Genomic DNA, 17,186 nt, shown 5'->3' with positions numbered 1-17,186 from the left:
TTTAGGCTCAAATATTTCCTGGGAAAAACAGGAGAAATGAAATTATGTCAATATTGTCCTTGCATTATTTCTCATTTACTACTATTTTAATACTCCTCTGAGTTAAAAAAGAGGGGGCAGTGTAAAGTTCCAAATGAGTGCCTTGGAAAGCCTGTTTAACTCAAGACCTCTTCTTGTTCAGGGAACAAAAACACTGTCTGCAAGAGTCCTCTACAGGAGACTGCCTTACTTCCATATTCACCATGATTTATCCCTATTCCCATGAAATTCATAAATAAAACTCAAAATTATTTCAAGGCTGGTTAACTTCCACACATATTGTGGTTTAAAAGTATTTAAATATTAATGTGTTTTAAAATAGTAGGCACTTATACATGAAACAAAAATTATACACTGAAATGTCTCTAATTTTTAAATTATCGCAGAAATGTATCTCATTTAAGCACAGGCTGGCAGCTTCCACCCACTGGAACTCAGATTCTTAAAGAAGTTATAAAAATTAAATATAGCTATTATATGTAAATATGAAATATTCAAATCAAGTGATGAAAAGTAATTTTCAAATAGCTTTGACTCTTTCTGTTTTCCATCACTGAATCCAACTGTAATAAAATCACGATTCACAGAAGTAATGAAAACATCAATTCAAAATGACAACAACTCTGGGCACCTATCAGTGGCCATATTTCCAAGTACTAGCAATTCTATTGCTGCAACACAGAATAATTTTTCCACATGTTTAAGCTTAAACATTGCAATGTTAGTCAGGCACTGAATAAAGCCCTAGGAAAGAGCTAAAGTTTCCTGCAGTGTGAGGGTTGGAAATGTGCATGGAATGCCATCTAAGCTGATATGGTCTGTAAACTCATTTCATCAACAACTTCAGTAAGTTCCTCATTTATGTTTTCCGAGGCTGCTATATTTCTCCTTAAGGAAAAAACCCAAACCCATCAAACCATAAAGCAAACACATTTACTTTCGTAGAAACAGATCAGTACTCAGGTGACATTTTATTATCAGTTGGGTGGCGTTTTCTCCCCTGCCCTGGCCAGCAGGGGTCTGGCCTTACTTTCTCTGTTTACTCCAGAGCTGGAGCTGACACCTGTGGCCACCCAGGCTGTGCTCACTTTAGCAGCTGCCAGACCTTAATCAACTTTCTACAATGATTTTTCCAGCAGCCTTCCCTGATCCCCAGCATCAGGTCCGGCATTTAAGCCCACTGGCAAAACACACTGACATTTAATCTCTACTGTCTTTGGTGAATGCCATGGTATGACTTTTAAGCTACTTCACAAACTTTCTGGCCGTAATACCAGATTCTTTTTTTCAAGATATTTATGAATAAAAAATATTTTATCACTGCAGAAGCATATCATGGTTGTGTCATTTCCACATTGCTAGGCTCAGCTGATACAAAAATACCTTCAGGATTTATACATCTTGCTATTTATTCGTTCAATAATGATGTTGCATGCAAGAAAAAATTTCAAGTAAAATGTATGTGTAGGAAAGGGTAAAAAAAAGAAAAGCCTACAACGTTACACCATTTTGAAAAGTCAAAACAGGGGATGACTGACAAGAGACATTTCAAGTGTGACTTCCTGGTTTGTCTTATTCTTAGAACTGACAGAAGGACCCAAACCTTTGGCAAACACAGTGCATTTTTTATTTCCTAATCTTTAGTTCATCTTTGTTTAAACAGCCTAGGTACACAGAACAAGTCCTAGTGCATTAGCATTGTGCTCAGGGGTCTCAAACTCTTTCTGCACAGGTTTCTTTCTTCCCTGGAGAAGTCCTTACACCGTGCAGTTCAAACACATCTTCAGAGTCAGGATTCAGATCACAAGCCCTCACCTCAAGAAAGACACACTTGAACAGCCCAGCAGCTGTTTTCTCTGCTGAAGGGGAGTTGGTTTGGTTCCTGTACCCAGCATTCCTGACAAGCATCAACCTACTACTAAGATTAAATATATCTGCACATTCTTGCCAAGACACAAATCGTGTCTTCCCCATTTACATCTCAGCATAGTTGCTCCCCCACTTCCCTTTCCAATTCCCTTCACCACACTGCTCTTCCACACCAGCTAAAATACATATTTATTCCCTTTTACCTGCACTAATATCTGCTCACCTGAACAATAAAATAACAATAGCTTTTTATTCTGTAGTACTTCATGGATCAGTACTTCTGTTCTGCAGAACAGGCTCAGGCATAATTCCTTCCTCTGGCTTGAAAATCCATGGGAATCTGTAATAAACTTTGTTTTCTCTTCTCTTGTTTTTATTAATAATTTCAACCCCTTTTTTTCCTCCTCCTCCTAAGATGACCTTTGATTTGTTAACTGTCCACTTCTACCTAAATATTAAATAAGGTCAACTGTGAGGAAGAGGGGAAGTTGGAACATGCAAGATTATAGCAACAATTATAGGCTTCAATTTAGAAATTACTGTTAATGTAAATGTTATCAGTACTGATTCTTGTTACTTCAAAGTTAAAAAAACACAATTTATATGGAGATAAATTAACATGTAATGGCAATCAAATATGAATGAGCCTCACAGTCAAGTTTTCGGATAGGAGCAGAATCACCACAAAAAGAACCAAAATCTAATCAGGTCTAAAAAACCGTGTTTGGCCTGCACATTTTAATCTTACAGTATAGCTATGGGGATGACCAGCAGGCTTCTTAGCACCTTCACACACCAAAATAAAAAAACCCTGAAATGTGACCTTTCAAATGTAGATGATCAACACATCTCAAGTGTTAGAAGCACTTGGATCACATTTGGTGTGAACCAAGTTCTTTGTACCTCTAAGGATGGTATTTGGCCTCCATGGTACAGTAGAGCATTTCCTGAGACATTTTTACATAAATTTTATTATGTTCTTAGTGCAACACAAAGCCTGCCTAATTACAGTGTCTACATATATTAAAAAGAAATATCCACTCCTAAAAATTTATCTTCCTAACTCCTCCCTTTCCTTTCAGCTAAAAAATGCTTAGAAGAAAACATCACTTGGTGTAAATCACTGTAGACTTTAAAAGCCTAATATTATTTTTTTTTCCTCTATTTTTCTTCTACAGAGGCTGGGGAGTGTTTGTTGTTTTTACTCAAACTGTATAAAAAATCAGGTAAAAAAAAATTTGGTATTGTTTCAGAGCTTGTTTACCTCTCACAGTCATGCAGAACTTAGATGGGTCATGAAATTTCTCCTAGTGCAAACACAGTTAAGAGGGGACAGTAACAACAGAAAATTTATAGCACTTAAAGTGATTTAACAGCTGGAAAATGGGAGAAACAACTAACAACATGGGACTAGCCTGTTCTCAATGAACTACCAAGAATATTGCACAAACTACTCATTACTTGTATAGTTTGGGGTACAAAAGCAACAACTTTATCTAGGACCTCATAGTTAATATGCTCAAGACCTACAGAGAACAGCGGAATTTTAAAGAGTTTTTAATTTAACTTATATAGAAAGCAATTCTGTGTGCTTATTTGCATATGGAGACTACTAAGTTAAATGTCACCTTTCCTGTTTCCCAGTAGATGCAGAATTTTCTTGCTTTGGCCTCAAGGCTGCACTGATCTCTGTGAGCTGTTAACAGCCCCCAGTTAAATAAAAGTTATATAAAAAATTGTCATCAGTTAATAAAGTACAGCCTCTAGATAAGCTCACAGTGACTGGACTTTACAGGCACAGTAAGAATCAAATCAATATTGAAGTTTCACTCTCAGTGAAGCCTTTACAGAACTGTTTACTCAGTAAACAACATTAATTTATATCTATAAATAACCATGGGTCAAATGAAGAGGTTAGTACAGCTATTATTTCAACATAAAAGATCTCAAACACAGAAAAAATAGAAGGTAGTGGAGTTCTAATTAGAATTTGTAAGTTAATGACTTGAATCTTTGCCTCTTATTTTTATAGGCATAAAATACCTTGGTTGGCAAAGCCTAATCTCTACACAAACAGGAATTAATTACTTTTCACCACACAAGTCACAAACAATCCCCAAGCAACCATAAAAACTCCTCCTTGTGTAAGACTTACCCTGGTGTGGGTGCGAATGTGCATCTTCAAGCCATCGTTCTTGCTGAAAGCTTTGTCACAGTAAGGACACTGGTAAGGACGCTCACCTGAGAACAAGAGAAGCATCAGGACCCAGAAATGTGCCCTCAGAGGATGAAGGCCTTGCAGCACAGCTCTTTGTCAAACTGAACTGCTTTTCTCTTCAAAGAGCAGATTTAAACTTTAGAAAAACTACAAATAATCCTGCCTGAGTGCTGGATCAAAATATTTCTCTTTGCTGACTCATTTTGCACTACAATATATGAATACACACAAACAGCCTTGGGGGAAATAAAAGCAAAAGGAAAACACCTAATGCCCTTGCTCAAACCACATTCTACAGTGATTTACGCATGGTCACTTTTATGGTTAGGCATTAACTACTCCCAAATATTTTTTCTATTTCACATCTGGTCGTTATTAGAGGCCTCTGGGTGTCAGAATCCCAATAGAATATAAAATCCACTCTTTCATAATACTGGATTTGTGTTAGAAGCTGGTTAATCAAAAGTTTCTGCAATATTTGTGTCCCAATTTATGACTGAAGTAGAAGCAGAACAATCTTAGCATCGCCCTTGCAGCATCCCATATCTGAAAGGTATTTGTTTAATGCTCCATTACACCAGTGTCATTTGGCATCGATTTTCCCAAACTCACATTAGTGTAATGTGGATACTGAGCTGGTCAGAGACAAACAGTAAAGAGTTTCTGAGCACCATCATTTCGAAGAAATGTACTTGAATTTTTAACTCTTCAGGCAATGCACCGGAATCTGAGTGTACTGCCTCCTGTTCCTGTATACAACACTTTAAAAGCAAAGATCAGGCTGTTTCCATTACAAAACACAGTAGAAAAAATTTTGATAGAAAATTTTCTGTTAACAAAATGGATTTTGTTCTACACAACCATAATGCTGAAGGTGTCTTTTCAAATAAAGGTTTGTCACAAGTTAAGCAAAGCCTGTTTTATGAAGTCAATACACAGCTTTCTACTCACAAAGGTATTTCTGCATGTATAGATTTAACACAGACCAAATGTCAAGCACTTATTAACATTCATACTCAATCTTCTAAAATAGGCAAGCAAGATTAACTACATTTCACAGTTAAAAAAAAAACCCCAAACCAGACTATTTCATTGATATCCCAAAGATACTGACAAAGAGCCACTGCTGGACATGAGATCTCCATTTCCACACGTTGTGTAGAGATTCAAGGGCACTTGAGGTGAGATGATTATTTAGGGAAGAGGATGGCCACCCTCCTCTACTTTGCAGACAGATTATTTTGTTCTTTTGTCTTCTATTTCTGTATAGGTAACTGTGAATGACAGAAGCACAAGATTGGCCAGCAAGGCGCTTGTAAACACATATATTTTTCTCTCTTGTGTTCTGTCATCTCTCAGAAAGCTCAGCTGTGTGAACTGGGGTTTTGGGACTCTTTCTCTTGTGAACTAGGGTTTTGGGACTCTTTTTAGGATGATGACAACAATCTCTGTGTTGGAGCTGTGTTTTCACTGAGCAGTTTGATATATGATCCTCTCTTTCCTGACCCTCGATGCCTTTAATTCATGCCCCTGAAATTCAAACACTCCAACAGTTGTCAGTACTCAAATATTGAATTAATTCAGCTGACATTTTTATGTCTGGGGGCTTTTGAATGGAGAATTTAAAGCTTTCAGCAGTTTGTAAGCAGATGAGCGATGACAGGTAGGAGTTGTACCCTCTCCCCTCACCCTCATGTCTCTTTAAAAAAAAAGCCTTTTGCCTTCAAAGGATGGGCTTGGGTTTGTCTGAAACAGATTAACCGCGTCCCTCTGAAATCAACCACGGACACCATGGTGCTCGATGAGGAAAGCCTTAGGAGCTTTCAGCAGATGCCAGCAGAGGGCAACAATGACTCCACATCAACTTGTCACACCTGAAAAATCGGGCTTGGAGCTGCTGTTATAAACTGTCCACTATCAAAAATCTTCATTGCTCCAAAAATCAAGTTTACTACCTCACACAGTCTGCCAGCTCTGACTTGACATTCAAACTAGGAACCATCTTGTTTTTCTAAATTAGATAAATTTCTCATGCACTTGTGTTAATAATTTCCAGTAAAATTACTTAAAAGACGTTCCTAAGTAATGTTACTGTTGCTCATATTTTTTGTTATTTTCTTTCACCTTTGGAGCCTGCATGCTTAGAATTTATTCAAGTGCCCAGGTGCTTACACAAGCGTCTACTTGGAGCATAAACATCTTTTAGACTTGTAACTTATCTTCTACCTCAAAAGGTTTTTGGATTTTACAAAATTAACAGTGGGCCACACTTAAAACACATCTGTGCTAGAAACAATCAAGTTTCTTAGGATAAACTTCTTACTAATTGCTCTCTGGAAAGGGCCTCTGTTGTCTGTCTCAGAAGTGAATGAACTGCCCTCTGACAATGTATCTTTTGCTATTTACTGTCTCAGGAGCCCAGGTAACTAACTTAAATATCTGATCTTGTGGACAGCAGATCTGGCAAGATCATTACAACTCTACATATTACCTTCCCTATCTCTGGGAAAAATTAACTTCCTTCCTTGCTTCTGAGCCAGCCTAGGCAGACATTATTCATGCTACCAGTCAGTTTCTCATCATAATGATTCCACATTCAAGGAGACTATTGGGAAGCAGGTGTTCCCCAAGAGAGGTCATACACACTCTGTCCCAGTCTAAGTCCTGTAAGATAAATAGGAACAGTTTAACTTTTTCTCATCCTGTGATAAGCAAATGGAATAAGATGGCAACAAAGGAAAAGACAGATTTGAAAGAATGAACGCTAGAAATATTCCTCCCATACAAGAAGGCTAGCTGAAGTGCAACATTTCATAGACAACTACTGCCAGTGTCCGCAAAGGAGAGTGGTTTGTGCTTGCACAAAGTTTAGAATTGTCACTAAGACAAACTGGAGAGCAAGGGCCATGTGATACAAGCTCCTGCGAAAGTGACATTATCCAGCAGGGCTCTGACATCCATCTGTAGACAGACAAGGACTACCAAAACCCCATTAAAAACATTGCAGTAATCAACTTCAGGTTGTTCACAAGAAATTGTGGAGATTTCCAGATGCAAAACTCCTCTGATCAGAAAATGAATGGATCCCTAACAAGGAGATTCAGAGCAAAAGTTACTAAGAAAAGCAAATGAAATACCTGGCAACTCATGAACCTCTATTTCTCTTGTCTTCACATGAAGGAGTTACTAAGAATCAAAGTGGAAGAAAGCGATTTTGCCTAGATAAACCACAATTTCTTCTTGGATTTGCCTCTAAAAGAACATTCATGAGATGGTGTCAATTTGTGATAACACCATAGTAAGAGAGGGTGAGTTTCAGGTAAAGTCAATGTCAATTAACAACTATGCCATTTTCACCCTGCATTTTTATATAAAAACATTTTTATATATAGTGATATATATAAAATATAGAAGCATTTTTATCATTGTGTGTTTTTAAAATCTGTTTTCTAAACAAAACTATTGTTTTCATTAAAATAACAGAACAGTCAAGCAAGTCAAAGATAATAAATGTTAAGTTCACCCCTAAGTTACAGCTGACTGTCATGTCCCTGCTGCTCCAGAACAAACTGCTCAACACATTAATGGCACTTCTGTACAAATAACCCCAAATAAATAATCCTGGGATAAATTGCAGTGGATTTAGCATAATTCAAAGTCTAGACATTCTACTTCCAGATTTTGTATGAAAAAAAAAAATCAGAGCTTTTAACATAATAAAAACAAATTTAACCTTAATACAAGGATTATGAAAAACAATTCCATGATTGAAAACCATATGGGATTTTGATCTGAAACCATGTCATGACAGAACTGACATATTTTTTTCTCCCCTCCATCTCTAGCTTGAGATCACAATACCTAGTGGACTTTAATGTAGCCTAAGAAGTTAAATACCAGATTCCCCCACTCCGGTTGGACTCAGGACAGCTTCCCATGAGACATCTGCAATCAGAGGTGCTCTAAGGCAGGATTTACACAGAGTTTAAGCACACAGATCTCCCAAACTCAAACACAAAACAATTAAGAAGCAAATCCATATATACATTAGTTTTTGAAGATTTCAAGATTTCAGTGGCTACAGCTAGACATTTAATAAGGACTTTGAGACAGTTAATCAAACTGGTCATTATGCATTGCTATTTTCACACTGTATTTTGCATTCCCTGGAGTCAGCTGAGCCATAAAAATAAATCTGTTTCTCAAGTTAGGTGGAAACCTGATTAGAACCACCAATGTTGGTGATTACTTCAGAACAACAGCCTCAAAAAAGATTAAGCAAATATGTACTTTACAGGTGAAAAATGCATTCCCATCCAATGAAAAAAAACAAAAAAGGGAAACATCCAACTGAGAAATAGTCCTAATCTGAAGAGCCCAGCAAACCAAAGAAACAGTCTCACTGTTCTTCCAAGCCATACACAGGAACTAATTTCCAGTCCTGTTTACTGTCTCTGTTCCCCTGCAGCTTGCTTAGTCACCCAAATACAATGCTCAGGTATTCATTTTAGCCTTCAAGCAGGATTCCCTGCCTTGCTGTCTTTACTGGAACTCAACTCCTCAGTTAAGGAATGAAGAATTTGAATTAGACAGCGAAATTATCAAGGTGGGGTTTCTTTAATATGTCTCTGCTAAATTGGGGTATTCAGCATCAATGGTTTTGGTCAACACCCACGAACATCAGAAAAAGACTTACAACAAACTGCACTGAACATCAGATCATGTGCAGCATATGCAGCCTCAAGGAATTTCTCTCTTCAGTTTTCTTAATTAAAATGAACAAATATAATTATGGCAATGTGGTCCCTCAGACTGTTCTACAAACTATTTCCCCTATCTCTCTCTCAGATGGTGAACTATTAATTATTGGGATTAGAAGATTGTTTCTTAAATAAAAAGTATTATGTTTTTCTGTATAAACATATATATGTGCATTATTTCAAAATACCAGCTTTCAGAACAGTTACAGCAAACTACAATCCTTTTTGAAGTCCTAACTCAAGCCTGGGTAGGGGAGAGGGTTAGAAGGGAGCCTCCACCATTGCCCAACTGCAATGGAATGAGCACAGCTCACCTGGGGAGGAATTTGGAGGCCATCTGGATCACACATTTAACACTCCTTACCAGATGATCCACAGGGCAGCCCAGAATGGGAATTTCAAGGGGGCTTTTTTAGTCAGAGATAATCTGTGGTGATGACAGCATTTAACAGCAAGTAAGGCTGGCAAAAGGTTAACGGATGTAACAAAATTATAATCTGTGACATCTGCTTTAGAACACTGCTCAGAGAGGGCACCCGACAGCTTCACACATTTATCCTCAGCTGCTCCTGCCCTTAAACAGTGTTCCCATTCAACTGAAAATGTTGTGTCCTTAACTGAGCATTATTCAGTTAATGCACTATGCAAATATGTACACACAAACATAAATAAACCTAAAATACACAGATCTGAATTTCTCCCACATAGAAGGGGACTTCGTTAGGAATCAAAATTAAATTAAACAGGAATTCAGTGAACCCAGTGATTCCAACAGAACATCAATTAGAAAATGCCAGAAACCAATCACTGAGGAAAGATTAAAAATTCACAGGTCAAGAAAATATTCAGTACATTTCACCACTTTGGTGTTGCAGTCCTGTGAGAAAACCAGCACCACTTTAAAATAATGAACTTCCTCTCGTGTAGAGGCGGCAATTTTCTACATCCTGAGTAGCATCTTCAAAACCATTTAACACCCTGCATCTCTCAGGCATTTCTGTAATTTTGACCAGGGATTCCAGGGAGGGAAAAGAACGGAAGAGTAATCAAGAAGCTTGGCCAACTGCAGCAGTGAGTTGATTTCCTTATGACATCTGGACTAGTCTTAATCCGGACTAGACAATAAAAAGTGATCTGGCCTGTGCAAAATCTTGGCCTGCCTCCTTTTTAGCCACTAAACACTCAAAATTTAGCACTTGAGAAGGTACAGAAGTCCCCACACAGGAACAGCTCTCTCATGCCAAGAGCTAAGTAACTTTGTGATCTGAAAGATAAAATACTTGAGGACATCAGCTGAGACAAGACCCAGAAACACTAAAAGCACAGGTAATTTTATACTCATCGTGGGCCAGATAAGGAAAGGTATAGGTCTGACTGCTCTGAGAACAGTCCTGTGCTCTGAGAAACATTCCTCGGGTATGGGGCAATTAGAGACATTTCTTACTTCATTTTAACCAATATTCAAATCTGGCAGACTCTGAAGATAAGAGATTAAATGCCTCTGTTTTTTCAGGTGGTTTGTTTCCTCACTGATGATGACTAACTTTAAGTTTGTGTATTTGTGAATAACCAAACTCCAACACTCATTTTCCAGGCACCAGGGAGAACTAGAATTGGTTTCATATAAATCAACAACGTGCATTTCCCATCCACTAAAAACAGTCAAATCCGATTCTTTCAAAATAAGGGAAAACCAGAAGGCTTGAAACATTTTTTTCTATTACTTATCTTTTTCTAAGTATTTAGCCATGCTTTAATTTTTGAGGTATAGAAGTGGTATTTTCACAGATGAGGTGGTTTGTTTTCTGCAAAGTTTACGGTTTATTCAAAGAATTTAGATTATTTCTAGTTCAGACAAATAAAATGTTTGCCCTATCTGGTCCATCAAAATTATGATGATATAATTGAGATATTTGGCTATTTGCCACTAAATCAATCATAAAGACTAGTAAAAAATCCTACAAAATAAGAAGACTATCTGAATCCATGCAGTAAAGCATTAACTACCATTATTACTTACTTACAGGCTCTCATCAGTTCTACCGTGATATCAAGATTTTAAGTAATTTTAAGGAATAAATACAAAACAGATACAGCTTTAAAGAACAAACCAGTTCCGTTTTTTGCAGCTATCAGTGGAATTAAACAATCTGATTTCCCTATGAATGGAAAATGTAACATCTATTACTTCAATGAACCCAATGGTCAACTAAGTCTTTTAAAGAACATGTATTAATCCATCAGTAACTCATTTGATCTGAAGATGTCTCATTCAAATAATCTACCCCTCAAAACAACATTTCCTCATTCATGGGTAAAGACAACAAGAAGCTGACAGCTCCATGAAACTTTACAGGTATTTTTAAAGATTTAGCTGTTGTCTGGAGATGAACAAGACAATGATGTATAAACTGAAAGGTTTAGAAATGCAGAATCCTTACCTTTGAGGCCTTCTGCAAGCTCCTTTTTAAACTGGGTAGATAAAAGGGGGATCATTTATAAGTAATTAATAGAAAGAACCTATCTGTAGACATTTGCAAGCTGTTCACTGACTAGATACAGATACATTCTTTCACATACTTCATTGGCATATGAGAGGAAGATCCTTCAAGCTTGCCTTTTATCTGTTTCACTATGTAAGAAAATATAAATTACTTGTAAGATAATTTAGCAGAAGATCTGCTGGCATGAGGATCCTGGCTATACATTATTATGTACATGAACGAACAGTTTCTTGTTTAGCTATTAAACCTTTGGTGATATATTTCACACCATAATAAATAAAATTTATCCTGTACTTGAACTCATTACTTCATTCAAATACTTTGAAGTCTTCTGTATTCAGAGATGACTGAACTACTGTTAAAAACCAAAGATCTCTATTATTATAACACCACCACTAATATTTTGCTTGCCCAGGAATTTTGTCTGAGAAGTGCAAAATTTGAACTTAGACATTTATCTAGTTGGGACTTTATTAAGATTGTAAATATGCTCAAAAGCTTAGTTAAGTTGTAGAAATGGAACTAAAATGGCAAAATTAGGTGCATAACATCAGGCTCTCAGTACAGGAGGCATTTCAAGAAGGCAATCAGCAGCTAAAAAATATTTTTGAAAGCTTATAAAGCAATCTCTTCTTACATAAATTGAAAAATATCGTGTTGGCACAAAGGATATAGAAGTCTGTGGTCCAAATGCTTTTTGCTTTTTTAATGTAATTTCTTGGTATTACCTTTTACTCATCCACATGGAAGTAAATTTGCAAAGAACCTTCTCAACTCATGCTTAAAAAACAAACCTGCTTTTTGCACCTAGCAGAGCATGTAACATGTAACAAAGATAAAATAAATCATGGCTTTCAAGTGACATAGAATAGAAAAACTCATCTTTTCAGAGAACATTAAGGACAGATGTAAGTTATCTTACTGGCTTATTATCAGGACTTGGACTAACTGTGATGGTAAAAGCAAAATAAGGTTATATTTTAACCAATATTTGCACATAATTTTCTGGAAGACATTTATGGTCATTCGTTGTTCCTCATCAGTCTTTAAGTACAGTAGGGAAAGGACAGCATAGAAAGGACAGAATTACAGTTAAATCCCTTAATTCTCTTAACTCTAAAAGAAATTCACCTTCAAATATAAACCACTTCAGGAACAACTTTCACTGTTGCACAGCTTGATGTGCTACATCCCAAGGATAGAAGGGATTAGGACACAGCTAATTAGGAAGGCAACAGTACAAACAGCAGACAGACAAAATGTGTACGTGTTTATACCCAGATCACACAGGCACACACAAATCCATACACACACCCTACAGCAAATTAACACCTTTAAACAGATATGCATAAGGCAACTGAGAAGCTGCACAAACTGCAGCCAGAAACTGCCAACACTGAAAGTTGCTTCAAACTTTAGGGAAGCAATTAACCTCCCAGCCCCCGGGTTTCAAGCCCATGGAGCAGACCGTAGGATCTTTTACAATTTATGAACAAGCCAAGGAATTTATATCATAGTCAAAAAATTCTTTTGCTGAATTAACCCCAGCTCTTTGTGACCCTAAGAAGTCATAAACCAACAGGATACAGGAGAGGGAGAATGTGCTCTAGTGTTTCAGCTGACCTGCAGAGCGCTGTCTGTGTCATGCCAAGGCTGAAACCCAGATGATGAATTACAGATCAACACCCCAGGTTCAGAGGCAAAGATCACCCCCTTCCCTCTGTACATGCACATGCAGACATGTTCACCTACCCCAAACCAGCTCAGATGCTGCAAAAGGCCAAGTACTGTTTGGGCTCATCTACAGGGTCTTATTCTAACACAGAAGAGGGAAGAAAATTGCTTATCCAGGAAGCATGCATGTCTGTGTGGAACAACATTTAAGAGCACATGCTGCATACTAAATAAAAGACAAAACCCCACTGAGCTTCTCTTTCTGTATATGGATAATTAAGCATGTCAAAAATACAATTTCAAAGCAGAACCAGAGAGGTACCCTAGAACCTCAGCTTTTGTAAAGAATAATATATAAGGAGGACAAAAAGTGATGTACAACTGTCTTTAAAATAACCTCTACCTGAATCTGTTTTGTAAATACAGAACAAAACCTCTCACACAAAGCAGACAATAAAACAAGGTCTAGCTGACCACAAAAAGAAAATGGGATAATGCAAATGTCTGGACACAGACCTCAAACATCATCACTTGTAGTCACTAAGACAAGAACTCTTTGCAGTATTTACACTTATGGTGGACTCAGAGTTGCACCAAAAGCTCAAAGCTTATTCAGAAGGATGAATCATCTACTGAAAACAGACAGTGGCTGCTTGCTTCACTTCAAGCTCAGAATGAAAACGATACTTTGAAGTCTGACTGAAGAGAAAAAGGATGGCATAGTTTTGAAATTATTAATTCAAATCCAAAGAATTTAACAGATACCAATACCATGAAGTATTAATCACTGCAACATTTAGAAACCAAACATTCATCTCTGAATAAAGTTAATGGCTCCACTATTTGATGAACTGAAAATTTCTTATTGCTCAGAAATTCCCTGAAAAGTTGTCAAGGATTTTCACACTGTAGGCAACTTAAGAGTGCTCAACTTTTTTTTACCCTGTTTGCAGATGACCTGGATTTCCTTCAGCTCCCTTTACATTCTTTGGGAATGATGCAAGCTATTCCTCAGAAAACCATGTTTCCTGAGGCTCACTGAACACTGGACAACAACTTCCTCCTGTGATCAGTGGGCTTGTGTTATGTCCAACAACAACATGGCCGAAGCCTTCAGGTACAGCACCAAACAAAACCATTTCTCCAGATTTGCAACAAGAATCCAACTATGGCATTTTCTCACTCAACCCTACATTAGGCATTTTGCCATGTAATAAAAATATTATTTTTAAACCCAAAGTCACAACTTAGGAGCAACCTCTCCCCATCATTCATCAGAACCATCAAAAATTGGCCAGGAATCATAACAGAGTGACAAAAATAACCATAAACATCTATTTTGGTTAATTCTCGCAGTAACGGATGCAAACCACCAAAAATGTAATTGACACTGGACTAGCAGCAGGACTGGAAGAGGAAAGAATCAGAGTTTATTTATCGCAGGTCATTATAAATTAATTTAGCAAGGCATTTTTCCTGAATTAGTCACTGTACAATGACTGCTTCTAGCTTCTTAGGTTAAAAAAAGGCCTTGAGATTTTCCTTCCTGCAGCATTACTCATTCATAAATTGTTTCCACAGTCCATATTGCTGTAATTCCAACCTGTATCATCTCCTGGCAAGGCAGTTTCTCCCCCTGCATTTAATTTACAAAGGTACTAGAAATCTTCTGTGCCTTTCTGCTTCAAGTAAGTTCAAAATGTCACAGCCTTCTATAATAGAGGTGACAAATAATGCAGGTCTCTATACTCAGGGTTAGAGGCCCCTGGTGTGTGGTTTCACGAAACTCACGTTAGCCCAACTCCTAAATTTAGGAAAGCCTGCTTGAGAGAGTTGAAATCTAACTGGTAGCAACACACATGTGAAAAGCATTTTTACTTGGACATCTCCAGAGCATCTTCCCAAGAGCCATCTACACCATGAGCTTGAAAAACTGGGGCTTTCTGCTCCATGCCAATTGATGGGTAGCATCAGCAAGCAGCACACAGAAATTACTGTCATCTCCCTGCAAGCCAAACTTGGCTATGGGAAGGGAAGAAAATGTCACGGCAAAGGCAAATCGACACCATTTTATGTTGTAAACAAATTAGCACAAAGAAACCTCTTTCAGCCACCAGATGCCACTTATTTGAATGAAAGTGTAAACTTGCAAAATGAAACCTGACAACAGCTTTTACACATTAAGCAGGTAAAATGTCTGACAGAGATGCTGTGTTAAGCCTACCAGTAAATTTGCCTGTTTGTAGATAGATAAACGATGGACATAGAGATACCTTGTTACAGATTCAGAAAGTCTTCTCTGTTCATAATAATAAATACCTGTATGGCTTCGGATATGAACTCTCAGAGTTCCATTGCTTGCAAACTTCTGTCCACAATATGGGCAAATCTTCTCTTTTTCTCCTGTGTGAGTCTATTTGGGGAGGGGAAAGACAAGAAAGACTATTCAGCATTACATAAAAAAGTTAAATATGGAGTATTTAATTGTATTGACATTGACTGCTATTACCTCTATTATGTATTTTACCATCACACCAGGCAAATATTCTGATTAGCTCTAGGTGTTAAAGAATTGATCACAAAAAGAACATTGTAACTATCACCAGCACTAAATCACTGAGCTTGTCTTTTGAAATCAAGCTTTTTGGGCTGGAAGACCTCACTGATATAAAAATTATTTCAAAATAGAAAAAAAAGTATTACAAACTCTCCCAACCAACCTGCATGTCAGCAGCAAGATCACCCTGAAATCAATTACACACAAGATCACCATCATTTTTCACACTGTACTTTCAACACACAACTCTGAACTAAAGATTTATCAGTCTATTGAATTATTTTTCCTTATCACTGTGGCTGTTCTTTTAGTAGAGAATTTCTGATGACTTCATTTAGAAGAGTTGATTTAAATGAGATAGGAAAGATAATACATTCAATTATATGAGCAGCTGACTATTTCGGTTTCCAGCTAGCACATGACCCTCTTCAGACAGCAGATAGTTTTCATTCCCTGACATGAAAGATATAAGTGCTAAACTCCTCTTGATTAGAATACAGTTATTTGGAGATCATCTGTATCTCTAGCAGCAACATTGGCATATACCAGACAGACAGCTACTAATTTATTCAAGACACCCAAATACCAAAAGGATTTCTGGGAACATTACAGTAAAACTACAACACAGCCAGCCATAGTCTGACAGGAGCACAAAGCAAAAGCAATGCCCATTTTATACGTATGTACGAAGCACATACTATATAGCAAGCAACACACACAGGATGTTTTTAAATAAATTCTCACAATCTGAATTAGGTGGCAACACTTAAACTGACCTTTCTCAGCTGATTTTTCTTGATGCAATTATTTTCTTTGAATTTCTTCCCCATAACATCAATCTTACCTCAGGCCAAACTAGTGAGCAAGCCTCCTCCTAAAGTTTACCCCAACTCCATGGCAGAGTTTGGTGCAAAGGAGGGTGGTAAGAGCAGCACAGTCAGGCCCATCCTGCCATACACTTGATGCTGGAGTACCTCCACCGAATTCATACACAAGCACCAGCTGTAGATTCAGCTGGGCACCAATAACCCTACTACTGCAATCAGCATTTTAGGTAGGGACAATCTACTGAAAAGCCAGAAAGGCAGAAGCAGCTTTGGGGATTCTACACTGAATGACAACTTAAGGACACACAGGAAATGATCAGTTGATTCTACTCACTTTCTTATGGCTCTTCAGAACTGAGGGTGTCACAAAAGTTTTGTCACACAGGTCACACTTGTATTTCTTATGTCCATCATGTACAACTTGAATATGAACATTTAATGTGTCCTTTCTTTTGAAAGAGGCATCACAGTGATCACACTTGAAGGTCCTCTCACCTAACAAAGAGAAAAATAGGTTTTCCTGAGCTACCTACCACCCTCTTAAAAAAGGTCACAGTGTATGTTTTTAGAGAAATCTTCAGGAAAACCTACAATTCTGCACACTGTGAATTACATATTTTGAATATTCTGTAAGTGCTTGTTCATTAGAAGACACATGACTGAACGGGTTTTTAACATTTTCCCCCATCCTTTATAACGCTGGGAAAAAAATTATGACATCCAATGCTTTAAAAAATT

The 17,186-nt window shown here is 37.4% G+C and overlaps 1 protein-coding gene across 4 annotated transcripts in view; it reads right to left on the bottom strand.

Annotated features, from left to right (window-relative positions):
- Positions 1-17,186, bottom strand: part of PRDM5 (PR/SET domain 5) — a 60,198-nt gene that overhangs the window by 11,887 nt on the left and 31,125 nt on the right. For all 4 annotated transcript variants that reach the window (XM_068187968.1, XM_068187967.1, XM_068187969.1 and 1 more), the window contains 3 exons: positions 16,783-16,943; positions 15,384-15,477; positions 4,064-4,149 (listed from right to left, as the gene is read on the bottom strand). In XM_068187968.1, coding sequence (XP_068044069.1) covers positions 4,064-4,149; positions 15,384-15,477; positions 16,783-16,943 — 341 coding nt within the window. The remainder of the gene's footprint in view (positions 1-4,063; positions 4,150-15,383; positions 15,478-16,782; positions 16,944-17,186) is intronic.

Source organism: Anomalospiza imberbis, chromosome 4 (genome assembly GCF_031753505.1).
Source record: "Anomalospiza imberbis isolate Cuckoo-Finch-1a 21T00152 chromosome 4, ASM3175350v1, whole genome shotgun sequence".
NCBI lineage: Eukaryota > Metazoa > Chordata > Aves > Passeriformes > Viduidae > Anomalospiza > Anomalospiza imberbis.
This window is presented reverse-complemented; position numbering and strand designations above follow the sequence as displayed.